The 20800-nt window shown below is 45.2% G+C and overlaps 2 protein-coding genes across 5 annotated transcripts in view; one reads left to right on the forward strand and one right to left on the reverse strand.

The window, feature by feature from the left end:
- Positions 1-18549, reverse strand: part of TRAF2 (TNF receptor associated factor 2) — a 407403-nt gene extending 388854 nt beyond the window's left edge. For 3 of the 4 annotated variants that reach the window (XM_085610939.1, XM_085610956.1, XM_085610929.1), the window contains exon 1: positions 18467-18549. The gene's annotated coding sequence lies outside the window, so the exon portion shown is untranslated. The remainder of the gene's footprint in view (positions 1-18466) is intronic. The other variant, XM_085610957.1, reaches the window with a different exon arrangement.
- Positions 18550-19358: 809 nt separating this feature from the next.
- The window catches only part of TMEM141 (transmembrane protein 141), a 101165-nt gene continuing 99723 nt past the window's right edge, over positions 19359-20800 (forward strand). The window contains exons 1-2 of the mRNA XM_085610970.1: positions 19359-19422; positions 19530-19586. Coding sequence (XP_085467096.1) covers positions 19420-19422; positions 19530-19586 — 60 coding nt within the window. The 5' untranslated portion in view covers positions 19359-19419. The remainder of the gene's footprint in view (positions 19423-19529; positions 19587-20800) is intronic.

Here is a 20800-nt window from a genome sequence, read left to right on the forward strand (position 1 = left end):
TAATCTCTCAATTTTCGTCACAACAGGCCTCCGCCTTCAAGATGGAACATAATCAAATTCTGAAAAAGATACTGAACAGCCAGCCTTTCAATAATGTACAAAGTATAAAGCACAGGACAATTTGAGATAGTGCTGTCCTGAACTCTGTTTGGTTAAATGGCAATATTTTTTAACTCAAGATACAAATCTTGGTGCCTCATAAAATCTAAGTGGCGATGATTCTACCATTCGTTCGTGTCCAGAAGGGTTCTAAACAGAAAGCTTGCTGAGACATCAGAATACTCAGCATTCCAGCCATCACTTTTTGATTACCTATTGTGTAGCCCTAAGTGGGACTGGTATGCCCAGGCGTGGGTCCCGTGCACACTGTCACTGGAACCAAGCTATACCCGGCTAATGAGCCCTTAACTAGGGCAAGACAAGTCCTGAGTTGCTTGTGTTCCAGTTCAGCAAGGACCTGACTTGGCAGTTCGAGGTGGACTGTTTTTATTGGAACAGGGTCAAGACTGATTTGCATATAGCTGGGTCCAAAATGAGGTGGCTCGGTGTGCAAAATAATTGGGATGCAACCCAAGTGATTCCCAGTAACTGAGAATAATTCAAGAATTCCATCCATCACTGTTTTGTATACTTACTTTATTATACATGAGACATCTCATCACCTACCCACAACTTGACTTCAAAAGGGCCTTTAACCTAAACATTGCTCTAAATAATACAAGCAACATTCCTACTTATTGATCAAGGAGTACTGTCCAGGACGGGGACTTCCCCACAGAGGCTTTTTAAGATTTAAAAACAAATCTCATTTTGTAATTGGGATCCTATATTCAAATGGGGGTTGGGAGAGAGTCTGATACCTATTGGACTGTCCGTCCACCCACTGGACTACAAAGATTCCAGATCATTCATTTTACCTTTACAGGCAGATTCCCCATTTTTCCCAAAATACCTTTCTAGGAAAGTAGGATCTTCTTTCATGGTTACCCCCACTTTCTGGTGGTGTCATGTTTTTCTGACTGGGATCCTGCTAATAAGCACCCCAGTATTTGTTTCCCCTCCCTAAAATGGACCATGGTGAGTATTTGGGTATCCCCCCCAGATTGGCTACTGGTGTGCCCTTGTAAGTCCCTAGTATATGGTACAAAGGTACCCCAGGGATCCCCCATGGGCTGAAGCATATATTATGCCACCCATGGGACACAAACTTGTGACTACAGGCCTACCACTGCAGCCTGTGTAAGCTGGTGCTAGCACCACTTACAACAGATATGGGTTCTCTTATAGCTGAGGGCACTGCACTTAAAACCTAAGTCACCCTAAGGCAGACCTTTCAATTCTGAAGGCAGGGTGCTTGGTTATAAGTGTGAGGGGGGGCCCTGCATGAGCAGGACACCTCTACAATCATCAGAGTCTATTCTCCCGGGTTTTAAGTGCATCAGCCATTACGATACATGGAGCGACCATGCGTAATTATGCGATGGCTAGCTCTATACTGGCTGTAATGAACCCTGGTATGTTTGGTATCGCACATGTTGAGGGATGATTTCATGCACTCTATCGGGAAGCCCTCCGTGCTCCCAGTACCAGTCTTCCAGACCCGAACAGCAAACTATGGCTGCTGCCGACTAGAGACACGATTCTGCCCTCTTGCTGCGGAGCCAAGCTCAAGCAGGGGAAGACAGGACAATAGGTTTCCAGTCACAGGGAGGGATGACCACCTCCCAGACAGGACTTAGTGTTTTGGGCCAGGGTGGGGACGCTTTCCAGCGCCACAAGACTGCTTTGAAGGGCACATTTGGTGCCCTCCTTGCAAACTCAAGTTGAAACCAGTTCAGGGAGCCGCTGGCTCCTGCTCTGGCACGAAACTGTACAAAGGACATGGGAGTATTCTCCCCACTGTCCAGCCCCTCCAGTGGGAGGGACCCCTGAATCGTTCCTTATGGTACTTAAGGGCTTACCTGTGTGTGATTTCTTAGATTCGTCGTGGGATAAGATTCAGATCCGAAACCACTTAATCTTCAACCATCTGGGTACTTTTGACTTTATTGGACTTTGCTTTGGGAATCGGGGCTGCAACTGGGAAAGCTCCTGCTGCTCCTGGTCTCGTCGTCCTGCCACTCTTCTGCGTCATCTGTGCCTGTGCTCCATACAGGTACTTCACCAGGCCTGTGGGCATCCAAGAAACCGAAAGGAATCTCTCTCGGAGTGAAGGAGTCAATCCCCTGCATCTGCAGGTACCGCAACAAACCTGACTGGTCTACTGTGCCTGAGCTCCCACAGACTAAGAAAGATTCAGCAACACCGGCGGTGGTTCTGCAACTCCCTCGAGGTCTGCACTGTCTTCACAGCAAGTGTGAAGCCAGGAAGCCAGTATGCCTCGTCGAAACCGCTGGAGCAGTACCTCTGTGCACCGCTTCAACTTGCAGTTGCCAAGGCTTGTTGACTCTCTTCCAGAGAGATCTTCAGACTCCAAGAAGCTCCAGCATCTCTTGCTACCAAGATCTTCGTCCTCACCACATCCTCTGCCCCGTGGGCCTGCATCATTGGTGAGCTGCCCAAAGTCATTTTGCGACTCCCGTCCATTCGGCCTGTGGGTCCTCTTGAGGGTCTTCTTTGGTTCCAGTGGGCTCCCCTGTTTGCTCAGGGCCTGCTGTGACTTACCTGCTTGTGGCGAGTCCCTTGCTGGTCCCAATACTGCACCTTTTCCGTCTGCCACATTTGTTGCCTCTGCCATGGCTTGATGCTGCTCCCGGCAGACACCAACCCCCTGTTGACATCCAACGTGGGACAGCTCGTGAACGGCTCTTGGTCTTCAAAAGTATTGCCTAGTCTGCACAGCTACAGCACCAAGATCACCGTCAACTCTCTGGCATCTTCCGACATCGGTGGGTATTCCTCCTCGTCAGTGGCATAGACTCTGTCCCCTCTGCTTGCATGTAACTCTCTTTCTGAATCCACCTTTGGGTTCCAGCTAACTCTTTCACCTTCTTCACCAGCATCATCTTCACTGAAGTCCTCCATTGTGGTCTACAGCAGTTTCCGACGTCACTTCGCACCCGGCTTCCCTAATGTAGGTATCCTGGTTCCCAGGCTATCCATGGGTGGGGTGACTCTCCAACCTTCCATCTTTCATGTGGTTTCTTCAGGGACCTCTGAGAAGGGTCCTTCTCCTTAAAAACTGCAACAGCGACTTACCCATTGACTTGTGTTGATCACTCTGCGCACGGTCTTCGTGGGGTTCCTGGTGAATTACCTTCAGTGGGTTCATGGGGGCACCAACAGTTCTACGCCTTCAGGGTCCAGTCTAGACTTCGGTTGTGGTTCGCATTACACTTTCTTAGTATATCGTTTGGTCTCTCCCTGGAGACCACTGTGTATTTGTGCTACTGTGTTCTATTGCTAAAGTAGTGCGAGTATTGTGATGATATCTACGGGGAGGAGATATTGCAATGTGGTAATGAGTGTTTATAATGAATACATATTTTTATAACTACTGTGTGGTTCTTTTTCACTTAACCTACACTATGTGATTAGTACTGGTAAAACAAGCTGCTTTACATTCCTTATGGACTAAGCCTGAAGGCTGATCTCCACAGCTACCACTTAGATAGCTTTCTAAGGTTGTCAAAGACCACTAAAATCACCATAAGGGTTGTCTTGAATTAGTGCAGGGTGCTACACTTACATATGTGAGCACCATATACTAAGCCAGCCTCCTACAACCTTTGCAACAAGGCGCCAGAGCGATTTACTGTTATTTTCATATGTTATTTGGTACATTGCAGCCCATCTTGCTCTCTAAGCTGACATTTTCTTCTCCCAGAAAAAAATATATTGCTTCCTTTGCAGCCATGTGGTAGGGCTCAGAAATGTTCTATTTTTGTTCTCTTGCACGAGTTATCTAAAACGTCACACTTTCTGGACATGTTTACGTCCTATTCCCTACTATCAACCAGCTTACCAGCGATTACTTAAACACTGAAATGTCCAAGGGCTTTTATTATTTGTGTGTTAATCAGCAAACAATTTCTTGTACCAAAACTTTCATTCTGGCTATTACTTTACTGAGCCTGTCTGCTGCACCATCTTCACCCTGTAACGCATCTTCCACCTGCTAGTTGAGAAGGAGCCTCAAGCAGTACTTTTCAGATTGGAAGAAACATTGTGGTCAAGACAGACATTCTATTGGCAGTGATCGCTTTTCCTCAAAGGACTAATAAAGTATCTACAGTACTTCCACAACAAACCATTAACGAACGTGTATATTCAATGAGCAAAGGAGTTCCATGGTCATTACAGGTGACTTTAGCTGGGCTATGACCCTGAAAGCAGATGTTGGCCATGATCATGTTATGGGCTATCAGAAAATTCATAATATTCTCAACCTCCATGTCTCAAAGTGCTCTCGAGCTACATCCCATGCTTTTTTGCTCAAACCTTTAATCTAATAGAGCTTCTTGTAGAGGAACGTGGGGGGTGCAGGTTTTGGAATATACACTGCTCAACAAGGCTCGGTTTACTGCATACCATATGGACAGTAGAAGGTTCTATCAACAAAAGTAGAGATGTAGAGTTTGCAACTAAACTTCCAATGCTCAAATAAGGTTTTTCTTATTGCAAAATAATGGACCTCACTTCAAGTGTCCCTACCACCCTGTACCATTAGATCCTCAAAGCCAAGGAAAACTATTACTAAAAAAATCCAAATTGCCTGCAGTAATAGGATTTAATGGCTACTTACATGGGATAAAAATATATATTTGTTAATTTTTATGACACCCTGCAATGCTAAATGAAAGAATGCTATGCAATTTTGATTAGCAGACTCTTAGTGGCATCCTAAATATGTTGTATCCCTCTTCTAAAGGAGAGTGACTTAACGACTCCATGCCCCAACAGGTCAACAAGTTTGTCTGGTAAGCCTGGTTAGAAGCAAACTTCAGATTGTCATTAGCCAAGCTAAACCTGAATTCATTGGTCTTAGTAATTTATTCACACTCTCCTCAGATCCAGTTGTGGCCATGTAAATACAATCCTTCAATATCAATAGCCAGTATTAACATAAGATGACTGTCACCACATACAGGCACAAATCATCATGGACCTCAAGTAAACCTTCTTTTACTACATTGTTGAAGAGCAAACTTGGAAAGTTGAGGCCCTTAGGTCAATATTTTCAAGGTTGTTCCCCATGAAGCAACAGTAAGAAAGCACTCTGATTTAGTACTACCACACTTCGGCACAATAAATTGTCTGCTCTTTCCAAACCTTAATTTATACAACAATAAGCGGAGTCCAAGTTCTGCTCAGAAGCTCGAGGCCTGTGCTACAAAATGTGAGGGCTGACCAATACCATGGCTTTGTAGTTCCGATTTCACCCTATGCTGCTTTTCTCAACCACCACATATTTCCTACCCCTTTATCACACTTGCAGGATTTTTTTATCCCCGTTTTCTCCTTTTATCACCAGTTGTCCATCTTTCTCTTTATTAAACTTTCCCCCTTTCCTGTCTTTCTCTTGGTAGGAGTATAATTTTGAAAGATAAGTGCCAATCCCCAAAAATAACTACCAGTTGGCCCCATCTAAAACCACAGACTCAAATTAAGCACTAGTTTCTCCCTTGGTTTAATCCCATCCCTCTATTCACTATCACATTTACAAAAAGGTACTCAACTTCCCTTCTACCATTAGCACTTGGCAGTAACATTATCTCTTACACCTAAAGATGTGTACCCGAAGACTACCACCATACTAGACATTTTCCTCAACCACTGCTGGGCTTCCTACCTCAACTAGAGCAGAAAGTCCACTACTCCTCTGTGCGTATCACAGAGCAAAGTATTATTAATACACTGTCCAGAACATTTTACGTTTGTTTCTATAGTATTCTCCCTAGGGATTTTATCTCGTAACATGTCTATGAGAGAGTGGTGCTTCATGTGCCTCTGCTCCTCCTATTACGTCCCAATATTTTATCTCAACCTCCTTGAACCTCCACAGATGATTGTACTATCACTGTTAGGTTGAAACTCCGCAACCCCTGTACCGTCTCAGATAGTTTTGTGCTCCCTCAAAGAAGTGTTTGAGTTGAAGATAACTTTATACACTCGTTCATCTTGGCTTTCGAATTTGACAATTTTCTGAGCTAATAATTTTACATGGTTTATATTTCCTAGCGAAAAGGAAATGCTTGATAGTCTTAGGTGGCTAATACAGCTTTACACTCACAAGCAGATCCTACCTACAGATTTCTTTTCAGGGGCATTACACAATGGAAGGGATAATGCTCCTACCAATTCAGGAAGTATAATACACACCTTAATTTCCAGTTAGATAATAATGACTTTTTTAGTGAGAAAACGTTTTCTTTAGTTAAAATATGATGTCAGTAAGACTTTGTCTCTAGGGGTAATGGCCGAGAAAAACGTTTATACATCTTTAGACCCTGCTGTATTAAGTGTGGCTTTATTCAAATTGTTGACAAACACTGCCATAATTTTAAATACTATACCAGCTTTGGCAAAATGTGGTACATTTATTTTCAGTCATAATACAGAATTATTTATTTTCAGTTACCACTTTATTTCATTTTCCAATAAACCTTTATATTAGCATTCAATAGATATTTCTTATCTGAAATAATGAGCAATTATATTGTGACATTTAGTGAAATCAATAATTTGTTCCATCTAACATGAGGGTGTCTCAAATTACCTGTTAGTTTTAGTTGAAAGCAGCCATTTCAAAATACTTTACAGTTGTTTGAAAGCAGTCTGCTGTCCCTTTATTTTGATTATATTTAAATTGTTTAATTATCGTGGACAATAGTTTCCTAAAGTCTATAAAATATCAAATCACATAACAGCAACATAACTGGGAGGGGGCAATCAAAATAATTCCTTATGAAACTGGTATTTTATCTGCAAATCAAATCTTAAAGGGATTCTCCCCTTCTTTTTGCAAAATTATCTTTTTTTACTTCATGAAAATGTTGATACCCAATAAAGCTAGATTGCTGTTATCAACTAAACCTTAGAAATGTAATGATGGTGATGGTAAATGGACTCATATTTTTATGTAATGCTTAATTTTATAAAACTTGTTTAATGAAATATGCAACATTTTACCTATGAAAGATGACTCAATATACTGCCATTTTATAGGTTGATTTCTTTTCAGGTCTCGGCTAGCGAAGGCTGCGCTTGCGCAGTCTCGCTCGCGAGATTTAATGACCTGGAGATAAGGGGCTTGAACCCGCCCCTCTTCTCTCCTCTTCTCCATTGGCTGGCCTCTTGAATACTGGTCAGCCATTGGAGAAGAGGTTTGTCTCTCCAAAACAGCCCCGTCCTTTTCGGATTCGGGGGCGTGTTTTTTGTCGATTATTCGATGGGCGTGTTTTTTCGATTCTTTCTCTCCTCCAGCCAATGGCAAGAGGAGAGAAAGAAAAACACGCCCCCCCAATCCGAAAACGCCGCTGCCTTTCTCCGAGGCATTTCTGCTTCACCTCAGAGAAAGGCGGTGGTGTGCTTGTTCAGTTCGTGGGCATGTTATGAATGAAAGGCCTTGAATGCTAGTCAGAATTACTCTCAACACCTCTGTGACCGATTTATCTGGTGCAGGATGCCGAATCGTTTTGAGATTGTTAGAAACGAAAGGGTTTTCCATGTCGGTTTTTAGTTCGCTGCCCCATCTGTCCAGACACTCTGTAAAATCCTGAGGCAGGAAATGTGAGCGGGGGAGTCTCCGTCTGAGGGGAGAGGCCACCGCCTTCTTCTGGGGGCTTTGTTTCGCTCGCATAACTTCTTTCGGCCTTTTGTTGAGGGGCCCCAGTGTGGGAGCAGGATTCCTACGCACCCATCCGGGGCTGTTCCTTATTGCTTCACAAATAGAGGCCCTTTGAACCCCTCTGTACGAATATCGAATGTACTGCGCCTGCGGTTTCCCCCATGCTTTCTGCTGCCCGTCCGGAGGTGGCTTAACCCCCGCATTCTCCAGAGAACGCTTCCGGGGGCACCATGGTGACACTTACTGTGAAGGCGACCTCGTGAGGACCATGCGTGCTCCACTGCGCTGCATCCGGCAGAGACTCGTGTCCCAGCGCGCTCATGACCTCGTGCACTTGGCTGGACCCTTCTGCTCTGTCGTACTGCTATTTGAGCAGATTTTGATAGTTTTGTGGAATGCTATACTGTGGCTTCTAGGATGTTCGGCTTAAGTTTCCTCATATGCAATGTTGGTGTTTTTTTTGGGGGGGGGGGGCGGGGGTGCTGCTAGCCTTAAAGTCCCTGCAGCTGTCTCTTTCCCGGGGTTTCAACTTGATGAGGTTTGGGTGAGGGGTGGGGGTGTAATGTGAACTCTTTCCAAAGAGGAAAACTAGTTGGCATCGATTTTCGGGAAAGAAAAAAATGCCCTTTCACAAGACCTACATGTAAGCCCAACCCTATTTGGAATATAGTTTTCTGGGGTTTAACTTTATTTTTTTTAAGTCCTTACTTCTCAGTTCCTACCGGTTTCCCAGTTAGCGCCACTTGGCGTTTATTATCTTCACCCATCTAGTCCACCTACTTCATTTTCACTTCTCCATCCCTTTTTGTGTGTGTGTTTGGGGAGGGGGGGAGAGGAACCTTGTAACTACAATCTGCTCCCAAGTGCCTTCTTTTTGAAAATGTGCTTTTTTTTTCTTTTTCCAAATCCGCCCCCGCTGCATGATTGCCATCCACCATTTTGGAACAATAAATAAAATAACATTAACATTTATCATGTGGGTGCGCAACTAATGGTGCACATGTAGGTAAAAACGCTGGGCCGTCTTAGTGTCTTGTTTTGATGCTCGATTTGTCTTTTTTTGTGTCAGCGCTAAATAGCATTCCCAAATAGGATTGGGAGAGCTAGTAGGCCTGAATTGGTTCCTTTGCAAAGATAATTTAATGCTGGATATCAAGGATGGATGCCAGACAGTGACTCCAAAGCAAAATGACCACCTCCCGCCAATGCAGGGCACAGCCACATAGCCAATGCAATAAGAACTCAAGAAGACCTCGGGTGCACAAGTAGAAGAGTCACAGAATGCCTTAGTGAAATGAAAGGCAAAATACCAGACCCGATATCAATTCCGGGAATAATTAAGGATGATCTGGTGACCTCATAAGGAGCAACTTAAGCTGATGAGAGGCCAATTGTGGGAAGAACCATGTCATGGACTTAACCATTGGTAAGGGCATTGCCGTGGGTCCAAGTATGCTTTGCCTCTATGGTGGGCAGGGCTTTAAGTGGAATGAAAAAACTGTCGGGTCTCTCAAAGGGGCGTGGCCGAAGTAATTCAGGGCGTTGCTTTAAAGAATGTACGCTAAAAATATGTTCTTGTCATAGTGTGTCGCCCAACTTGTATTTTGCTGTTTCTGTCATTGTATCTAGATATGACACAACAAGTAACATCACACCTACAAGAAGTCGGGACTATTGCCTTTGTCAATGGTTGTTAGTTGCATAAGATAAATAAGCAGCAACTATGGCTCGTTGTGTATATAATACTGAAAGCATCCACTTGCCAGGGTACAAAACCGATCCGGATAGAGACCCGTTTCAAGGCCTCCTTAAAAAAAGTGCCGGTGCTCAGACCCGGTGAGACCCGGCTCACTTAAAGCCCTGATGGTGGGTAAGGATGATTGTGTACATGGGGATTTGTATGGATTTGGAAAGTGGGTCTGTTTGTGATGCAGCGTCCTTAAGACTTTGTGAGTGACAGTCTGACTTTCAAGTTCAGCGTGCGCGATGTTGATCTCCTCACTTTTCTTTCTAACTACATATACCAAGTGGATTAATTTCCAAGTCCAGGGCCAGAGCGGCCTGGAGCACAAGTAAGACGACTGGACCGCTCGAGGATGTGGGTAGTGTGGTCTATTAGGCGGTGGAGGGAGAAATGGAAACACTGTCTCCTGTAGCTACCCACAACTCAGCTATTCCCAGAGATGTGCACATGTTTAGACCATCCATCACCTGGGTTTTAAACCAGAGAATTCACCGTCTCCCTTTCATGGACTTTAATGCCAATCTGAAGAACAGACGTGGTGTTTACATGTGGCAAGTTCTATTTAAATGTGACTAGCAGTGCACTCACAGCGCGCAAAGGTCACCACTCTATTTTGTATTATAGTGGGGTGTGCTCTCCTTGCGGAGCATCGCACGTTTATTCCAGGCAGTGCCCTTATCCTCAGGTTGAAAAAAATTAATATTAACTCTGCAGCAGTACGACCCTAAGCTGCCTTAGATGTAACTTCTTACAGTTCTTTTACAGTCTCATTTTTTCAGAATGGACGCATTTTCAATATGCTCTACAACGTAGCCATGGTTGTTGCTTATTTATCTTATCTATGTATCAAACAACCATTTGCACAACCAATAGTCATGGCTCGTTACTTGTATTGTATATTTGGGTGCGAGAACAGAAGCATCAAAATACCATTCGGGCGGCACACTGTGCTAAGCACAGATTTTCGGTTTACTTATTTCTAAGCCACGTCCTTAATTACATCGGCCACGCCCCTGTGAGAGACCCCCCCCCCCCCTTTGTGTTTTTCATCCCACTTAAAGCCCTGAACTGGTTCAAACATAGTAGAACCACGCATATCACGCAACTGACCCCCGCCCCTCTCAGCCGATGTCATCCTCAATTGACTTTTTTGCATCCTCCACATAAGCTACTTGCTTCCCTTACACTTAAGCTGGGTACCTTTAGTTAGTTACACATTTTACTTCCTCTGTGTGGGTGGCTCTGTGTGTGTGGGTGACTTTGTGTGTGGGTGCAAATGCAATAGGTCTCGCATTTGAGAGAGATTAAGCTATTGACATTGTAAATAACAATGCCGTTTCTTTAAATGTTTTAAAAACAAACAAAAATAATGTCATGAGCAATGCCAATAGCTCTAACTTTAACAATGCCGAGAACATTGCATTGTAAATGCTTGTTTAATGTACTGCAATGTATACCACCCCAATCGTTTCTTACCACTAATCTTGGTGGAACGAACATTGAAATCAAAAGAGGTGTTGTGTATTTTTTGTGTACTTATAAAAGTGTTGCCCCACAGCCCCCTGCTCCGGTGGCATGACTGCTTTCGCTTAAGGCTGAGAGCACTGCTTTGAGAAGGGAGTAAGCCCATGGACACTGAAAATATCCCATCTCCATTGAACGGGATACCCTATTGCTGAAGTTCCGGAGGGTGGCAGATTACAGTTGCTCCTAGATGCCGGCTCTTCCTCTTAGTTGTACCTGCCCAGCTGTGAATGGTGTATATTACATCTGCCTTTCCATCATGCTCAGTGCAACCCAACCTCTGCTCACCACTTTCCCGAGTGTCACCTTTATGCTCTTGCAGCATACTCTCCCACACTAGGAGCTCGCTGAACAAGAAGAACCTCCTCTCTATTGCAACTCCATAAACTGCTTCAAGAGGAGGTTTGGCCTTGCTACTTGCACTCAACTTTAGCTGCATGGAGCTTGGAACGATAAGAGGCATATTTTCCTGCCCTCGTCGCCTTGCCGATCAGCCTACCTTGTTGATGCTTACTGTGCATGCCCTTCCCCTTATATTCCTTTTCTTATTTCCGGTTGACTATTTTTGGGATTATCTTCCTATGTTGCTACTCGGTGCTTAAGGACACTTGGCTACTAATGTCATTATAGAATGTGCATATTATTAGGAAAAAAATGGAACCATATCTCTGTTCATATGCATTATGCTAATTCAACAAAAAGATTATACCACTACAATATATCCTTCCTTGTTTGGGAAATTATAATGATGGTGGTGGGAATGGTGTTGAGCCCAAGAGTGTGTCATGGGAAACACTATTTTTTTTTTTAAAGCATAGTGTTCCCCATGACAAACTCTTGGGCTCAACACCATTCCCACCACCATCATCATTTCATTTCCCAAACAAGGAACGATATATTGTAGTGGTAGAATCTTCTTGTTGAATTAGAATATCTAGAGGAGGACGATCCTACCCTCAGCCCTCTTCACTTCCCCTTTTTGGTTTTTTGTTCATATTCACTGGACCTTTGCTAAGATGCACCGATACGGTTGTCAATGTTGACCTGAAAAACAAAAATCAATTAAAAAAAATATATATTTTTTTTTAATGTTTAATTATAAAGCATACATCTCACCCAGGAGGAGGGTGCTGAAGAGAAGAAGGGGGTGCTGCACTTTCTGGGGCCTACGTGAAGAGCCACGTTTTCAGTTTCTTCCTAAATTTTACGACTGAGCTGGCGGCTCCGATGTGAAGAGAGAGTTTGTTCCAGGCTTTAAGAGCTACGCACGAGACTATGTGGCCGCAAACTTTGGCTGTTTGAATGCGGTGAACCATGGCAACCAGGAAGTTACTTGAACAGAGGTGTCTGGTGGGGTAGTGGACGCTGACGCGGCTGTTCAGATAGGTGGTGCCTACATTGTATAGTGCTTTGTATGTGTGAGTAATTTAAACAGTGTATACTGGTGCATGGGGAGCCAGTGGAGGTTTCTGAGGTGGGTAGGGAAATATGGGCGCACAAAGGGAGGTGCAGTGTAAATCTGGCTGCTGCATTCTGAATGATCCACAGCTGCTTGGTGAGATAGGTGGAGATGCCAACTTAAGAGTGCATTTCAGTAGTCTACCTTGCTGGTGAGGAGTGTGGACGATTGCTTCCTCTTGACACCTGGCGAACAATCCTAAAATAATCCAGAGGATTCTAAAGGTGTGAAAGCAGGAAGAGGTAACCTAGTTGACTTGGTTGAACATCAATTATTGGTTGTCGATCATGATTATCAGGTTTCTGGCATAGCTAGATGCAATTGGTGAGGGCCCAAGTTAAAAAGGCCACCCAGGTATTTCCCAAAGAGTACCATCTCAGACTTGTCTGAGTTGAGTTTGAAATCGGCTGTCTCATACAGAGGACGGCTTCTGACTTGCCCTCGAAATCTGCAGTGTCCTTAGAGAGGATGAGTTGTGTTATCATCGAAGTACGAGATCATCTTGATTCCAAAGGTTCGCACAATGTTGGCAAGTGAGGTCATATAGATTTTGAAGAGCATGATGCTGAGAGACTGCAAAACAGCTAGGTGGATTTGTAGGTGAAGGGGGAAAGCCGACTGTGTGCGTCCTGTGAGGAAGAAGCGGATCCATTGAAGGGCTGTTCCCCAAATTAATGACTAGTGAAGGCTTTAGATGAGGATTAGCTGAGAGATAGTGTGAAAGCAGCAGAGGGGTCGAGGATGAAGGCTCTGGTGCCTCCTTGGTTAATTATGGTCCAGAGGTCATTGTTTCCGGTGAGGAGTGCGGTTTTGGTACAGTGTTTCGATTTAAAGCCTGAATGGGAAGTGCCCAGTAGGTGGTTTTCGTCCAGGTGGTTTGCCATTCTCTTGGGAATTAGTTTCTCCAAGACTTCTGCTGGGAGAAGTAGCATAGACATGAGTCTAATTAGTTGGGGAGAACTTGTCTATTTTGGGTTTCTCCAGTAGTGGCAGTATGGTAGCATGTTTATAGGGGGTCAGGGAAGGTAGAGTGGGCAGGAGTCTTGGAGCATCAGGTGAGTTCGGTGCAGATGGACTGGAGCCCTCCTGCGAAATCCGGGTAAGAGTCTGATGCAGCTCATGAGTGTATGGATTGCATAGCAGTTTCTTTGTGGGTAATGGTGGTTCAGCAGGTTAGGGTAGTTCCTATAATGCTTTTCTCGTCTTGAGGGGGGCTGCCAGAGTGAAAGGGTTCAGTTGGGGTGCAAAAATGTAGTAGATAGTGCTTATCTTGTAGCAGAAAAAAAAAAAAGCACAAGCTGGGATTAGAGCACCTTAGAGGGGGCGATGGTGGTGGAGCATGTGGTGGGTGCAGTGAATTCCTTTACAATAGAGAGACTATTTCCTTGAGCGGTTGGTACTCAAATGTATCCGTTTGGTTGCAGCTGAGCCCTTGGTGGCTTTCAATTGTTGGTGGTAATGTCAGAAGGTCAATTTGTAGGTTTGTCGATGTGGGTGCGTTTCCATCACACTGGAGCTGCTTGCTGTGGTCCTTGGTGCATCAAAGGTTGTTGTTCTACCAGCTAACTTGCAGCCTGGCTGGCGTGGTTGTCTTGATTCTGTCCCTCACTTATTGTGGCTGGTTCCTCCGCAATGTCACCATGGTATCCAAGCCACTCCGAGACCTCCTCAAGATGGAGTCACCATGGTTAGGTGCCAAAGACGAGCAACAGCTTTTGACAACACCACAGATTGTCAGTCAAATTCGATGAAATTCCATTACCCGTCAATGCAGACTGAACTGGTCATAGATGCCAGTCCCACTGAACGAGGAGCTGTTCTGATGCAGCAACAACATGATGGCCTATATGGGCCCCTAATGCAATCAATCAATAATTTTGTAAAGCGCACTACATACCCGCGAGGGTCTCAAGGCGCTGGGGGGGCGCTACTGATCGAACAGCCAGGTCTTGAGCATCCTCCTGAAGGTCAGCAGGTCTTGGGTCTGTCGTAGGCTCAGTGGGAGGGTGTTCAATGTCTTGGCGGCGAGGTGGGAGAAGGATCTCCTGCCGGTGGTTGTTCTTCGGATGCGCGGGACGGTGGCGAGTGAGAGGTCGGCGGAGCGTAGCTGGCGGTTGGGGATGTAGAAGGAGAGCCGTCTGTTGAGGTAGGCTGGGGCAGTCGTGTAGTGCCTTGTGTGCGCGGATGAGGAGCTTGAAGGATATCCTCTTGCTGACGGGGAGCCAGTGCAATTCCCTCAGGTGGGTGGTGATGTGGCCGTGGCATGGTACGTCGAGGATCAGTCGTGCGGAGGCATTTTGGATGCGTTGTAGTCGCTTGATGAGCTTTGTCGGGGCTCCCGCGTAGAGGGCGTTTCCGTAGTAGAGTCGGCTACTGGCGAGGGCCTGGGTGACTGTCTTTCTTGTATATGTCGGGATCCATCTGTAGATCTTGCGGAGCGTGTTGAAGCAGGAGGAGGAGACGGCGTTGACCTGCTTGGTCACTGAGAGCGTTGAGTCGAGGATGATTCCCAGGTTGCGTGCGTGGTCGGTGGGTGTTGGGGCTGCTCCCAGTGCAGTCGGCCACCAGGAGTCGTCCCAGGCTGAGGGGTTGGAGCCGAGGAGGAGGACCTCAGTCTTGTCCATGTTCAGCTTAGACGGCTGGTCTTCTTCCAGTCGGCGATGGCCTTCATTCCTTTGTGGAGGTTGGCTTTGGCGGTGATGGGGTCCTTGGTGAGGGAGAGGATCAGTTGAGTGTCGTCGGCGTAGATTATGTTGAGGTCGTGCTGTCGGGCGACGTATGCGAGCGGGGCCATGTAAATGTTGAACAGTGTCGGGCTGAAGGAGGATCCCTGGGGTACGCCGCAGATCTTGGAGGCTTTGGACCGGAATGGGGGGGGAGGCGGACGCTCTGGGTTCTGCCGGAGAGGAAGGAGGTGGTCCATTCCAGCACCTTGCCTGATCCCTGCGGCGTGGAGGTGTGCGCATAGTGTGTGGTGGCAGACGGTGTCGAAGGCGGCGGAAAGGTCTAGGAGGAATAGTGCTGTGGTCTTTGCCTAGCATGGTCCTGATGTCATTGGTGGCGGCGATGAGGGCAGTCTCGGTGCTGTGGTTGCTGCAGAACCCTGACTGAGAGTGGTCCAGGATTCTGTTTTCTTCAAGGTATTGAGTTAGCTGTCTGTTGACGATTTTCTCGATGACCTGGGAAGGGGAGCAGAGAGATGGGCTGGAAGTTCTTGAGGTCTCTTGGGTCAGCGTTGGGTTTTTTCAGTAGGGCGTTGATCTCGGCTCAGCTCTCTGGGAAGGTCGCGGTCTCAAGGGAGAGATAGAGGATGTTGCGATGGAGCAGCTTGCTTTGTTGAAGACGTGGTGCGGGAAGGGATCCGACGGGGAGCCGGACTGGATTGTGCTCATGGTCTTGATGGTGTCCTCGATGCTCACGTTGGACCAGGCTAGCAGGGGGTTGTGGTCGATGGTGTGCAGAGGGTCTGTTGTGTTGCTGTCTGTTGGGTCTGTCTGGGTGTTGAAGCCGTCGTAGATGTCTGCTACCTTGCGGTGGAAGAAGGTGGCAAGGGAGTCACACAGGCTTGTGACGGCGGGATGTCGTTGGATGCATACGCTAGTCAGGCTCTCACCAACACTGAACAAGAATACTCCAGAATCAAATGAGAACTTTGTGTGCTGTGGTGATGCCAGCATTTCTATTTATATCGGTAGGGAAATGTATTCCATGTGTGCGACAATCACAAACCCCGGTTGCCTCTCTTCCAATGATCAAATTCCATGCCTCATCCACAGACTGAAAAGTGGATACAGTAGCTCCATAAATATGTGGTTAAAGTTGGTTATGGCCGTAACAAACCAGCAGACACTTTCCTGCCATGATTGGCCCGCAACCACTGCTGAGCAGAAGATGGCAAAATAAACTGGAAAGTATGTGCACGGCCAAGACCTTTTAACTGTAACTGAAATATATATCAAGGATTCCAAATGGATGAGTACTTCTGACTAGTCCAACAAGCAATCTTCAGTGATAACTGACGGCACATCATGAAGGAGCAGCCAAGCAGAAGACCTGAAGCATTGATTTTTGTAGTGGTGGGTTTCAGTTTTGGTTGTGGGTGCAGGTGTTGGTAGTCCGCCGTTGGCATCATGCAAACCGTTGCGCCAGTGATGATCAAACAGTTAATCCATAGTCCTTTCATTTGTAGGCAGTATTGTGGCTCCTTCTTCAGTGTTTCAAGCATGGTTATTTAATGCAGAGATAAAAAGGACATGCTCATGGTCGGACAAGACGGTGACAGAGTGCTCTACTAGCTCTTTCTATCCATCGGCAGTCTAGGTGTGGCACCATAGATGTAGTCTTTTATTGGTGAGGCTAGCTTTGGTCGCGTTATGTGCATGGGTATTAAGACATTAGCAAAGTGGTTTGTTTTCCCACATGCAGAGCAGGTCTAGCTTTTTGCTAGACACACGGGTTCAAAATATACTACACTGCTGCAGTACCCGCATGGTTTGTTATTTTCTGTATTTGGCTGCTTCTCCGTTAGGGTGCGTGTTTCTTCCTTTACCTCAATTGGTTCAGTTGTGATAGTTTTTGAGGCAAGAGAATGTGGGCTCCTCTTGCGGCCGCTAATTCATGGGCTCGCCCCAGAGCAAGCATCGTGGCTAGTGCCATTTTAGGAGTTTTCGAAATGTATTTGTGAAAATCAAGAGGAGCAGCACAATTGGCTATTCAGTGCAGTGGCGAAAAAAGAAGCTCCAAGCTCCAGAGTGCCCCCTCAGCACACTCTTCTGGCCGGAGAGCTTCTGAGTCCAGAGAGGGCCTTCACGTACGTGCCTTGCAGGGGGGGGGGGGGGGGGGGGGGGAAACCTCTCAAGTTTCTTTACACCAGTGAGTCTGTGCTTGTAGCTCTTCTTGCACACGGTTAACTTGGCACGTGCGAGCGAGGCCCCGCACACATGTATAGAAAACTTTCATGGTTTCTTGTAGGCCATGATTCGCCTGACATAACACACCTTTCATAATCTGGGTCTGCCCGTGTTCTGAATTAGAGGTTCAAAATGGCTAATGATGCAGTATAATCATCATCCTATCCAATGTTTGTTGGCATTATGAACATTTTGAGAAAAAATTTTCACACCAACTGCGAGAGAGTGAGCCTCTTTACTTCAGGATCAGGCTTTTAGTTGCTTTCAAGTATATTTCGAACCTTGTTACCCATGTTTTCCAATGGGCAGCCACTGAATGAGGCACCAACAGCATATTAAACGGCTGAATCACATTCGCACCACAACCAAGCATAGCGAGTTAATGCGTGCTTTGGGTGGTATGGTGGGGAACTCGATGTGCTCTTGCTCGGAGCTCGTGAAGGGTCGCCCTCACCGGCATGCCCCTTGTGTAAAAGGCAGAGCACAGATTCGTGTCTGGATGGTCTATTTTCTTCTGACAGGTGTGCTCCAACAGACAAGTCTGTTAAATGTAACGCCTGAACAAGTACGTAGCCATGCCCAGACCATGTAATTATAGTACATAACCTTAGAACAACTGTAATTAGAATAAATGCCTAGAAAGCTAAAGAAGAAAAAAAATTAACTGGCATGGAACATTGTACCATGAAACGGCTACTGGTTCAATACGACCAAGTAAACGTCAACACATGAAAGCCTCAAGTAGATTGCAGAAGCATTGTTAAAACACCCGACTTGAAGCACACGGTCAATCAATTGAGGCGGATACCAACTTGGGAAATCCCCGAAGCAAGTGTACAGAGAAGGAAACGTAATGCCCTCGGCCTGTCGCTGGGGAGAAAGAGAAGTAACGCCGCAAGAACTAACCCTTCGCGTACTCCGTTTTCAAACATTAGGCTCGTACATGATGCATACCCTCTCTACCCAAAACGTCGTCCATATCCCCTCCACACCACAACCGCTCTCGCGAGACCATTCCCTCCGTCCCAACCCTCACTCACCTCAGAGAGGCATCGAAGCTCTTTCAAACCCTCCTATTCACTGGCGATGATAGGGTCAATCCAGTAGTCCACGCCCACTCTGGTATATGGAACACTCTTAGAAAATGAAAAGACGTCCGTTAACAATAGACTAGCTGGTTTCACGACCTTAAGGGCGGTGACTGACCAAAAGCACAACATATCAGCCATGTTGGAACATGCAATTTTAAAGGTGCTGGTAGGAATTTTCGGCTGTGTTGAAAAATGTGCCGCATATATAATATTTTTATACGTAGTTCCAAACCCCTTACAGCGTACCTGTGTGCTAATCGTTTACCCTCTATATTAAAAAAATATATTGCATTGGTTTCGTTCTCTTTAGTCTGAACAAGTACCAAGCATCATATACAGCTAACAAGCCTAAGAAACCCTTTTTTGTTGCGTGCGTTTTTAATGCATTGTTGACAGTTAACAGTATACAAACACCTCCTCTGCGTCTACTTCCGTAAATTAGCGCCAGGCTTCTTATGTTCACACTGACTTGCGACATTGTTACGCATTATGCTTATAAAATGAAGTGGCTACTTTGATTGGCTTCATGCGCTGTCCTATTTAAAAGAGCGGTAATAAAGGCAATTGCGTGAAAATATTTTACATACAATGGGTTGCGCTATGCAAAAAGTGGATCTTTTATTCAGAAGCATCTCATACAAATATATGATGAAAATTAATTTTTCATCGAGCTTCATAAATAGTGATGATAATCTTTTTCACAAACAATGGAAATGACCATTCCTCGAAATGTAAGTAATTAAGTTTGGCTCTTCTGATAGCCTTAGAATTAAAAGATGGAGGTCATACGTCTCTGATAGTCGAAAGGAGGGCTGTCAGTCCTCTTTCTTTTTCCATCCAACAACATTCCTGTCGAAACAGGACGAGAAACACAAGGACATTAAGATGCATTGAGAGCATGAATGGTCGGGGACCGGAAAGTTAACTAATTATCTTTCTTTGGTGCTTGTTAACTTTAAGGAAATGGTTAACGTAGACTAATTATCTTTCTTTGGTGCTTGTTAACTTTAAGGAAATGGTTAACGTAGGACTGTCCAAAGTGGACGATGCCGTGGCTGCCAGGCACCCGGTAAGATACATCTCTGTTTTTTATTCTATTACTATTGCTGTTTGTAATATAAATATATATATATTTCCGTTTTATGTATCGCAAACTTGGCTCAATGGAAGTTGAAATTGAGGGTGTAATTTTAATCAAATGGAGAAAATAATATAGTTATAATTGACGTGCAGAATTTACGAGCAAGATTTAATGGCATAAAATGCGTTTCAAATGCATAAAGTGTAGTATTCCATCCTATTTACACGTATTAGGCCATACATCGCTAAAGTAATTCTGCTTGGAAAGCTGACTTGACTAGAAATGTTTAAACATGCATATAATGTTTGTTTCTTGACCTCTTCACGAACATGTTTTTTCCATAATAAACAATAGTTGCATAAATGTTTTCATAAATTTCTGCAGAGTGTTTCTACTTACAAAGAACACTGTTAACTTATGATTAAGGCTCCCGGTTTTATCGTATTTATTTTTTGTCCATTTCCTTCTGTATTTATCCATATTTATCTTCTGGTCATTTTATCTGTATTTATCCATATTTATTTTGTGTTTTACATATAAATGAAGTTGTAAAACTGTAAATTTCCGTATCTATTTAAGTGATAAAAACACTCTTTCTTTGAGGTCTGTTGTGTTTTATCTATTTAAGATGCCAAATATTACATAACAATACATCCACTGGTAAATACTAGCATTATACCATGAATCTATGTTGACATATGCCATTATTTAAAGGAATTTCATCCTGGTTAGGTCTCGCCTGACCCAGCGCATGCGCTGGTCTGGCGAGACTTATTGAGAGGGCTCCAAAAAGTGCTACCAGGCCAGCCTAGAGCTACAGTGCATGTGCGCGCGTACCGCGCTTTACCGCGATTACTTTCACGGTCGCAGGGCCGCTTTGATGTTTGATCGTGATTGCGATCACTTTCACTTTCGCGGCCCCACGGCCGCTTGGCATAGCCAATAGGTCTCGCTTTTGGGACCTTATAAGTATTTAGTTATGAAACTGTTGCATGGTTAAACACTTATAAGGTCCCAAAGGCGAGACCTATAGGCTATGCCAATGCTTGTTTTTAGGTCTCGCCTGACCCAGCGCATGCGCTGGTCTGGCGAGACTTATTGAGAGGGCTCCAAAAAGTGCTACCAGGCCAGCCTAGAGCTACAGTGCATGTGCGCGGGCGCGCCGCCGCTTTTACCGCCGCTTTTACCGCGATTACTTTCAC

This window comes from Triturus cristatus, chromosome 1_2 (assembly GCF_964204655.1).
Source record: "Triturus cristatus chromosome 1_2, aTriCri1.1, whole genome shotgun sequence".
Taxonomy (NCBI): Eukaryota; Metazoa; Chordata; class Amphibia; order Caudata; family Salamandridae; genus Triturus; species Triturus cristatus.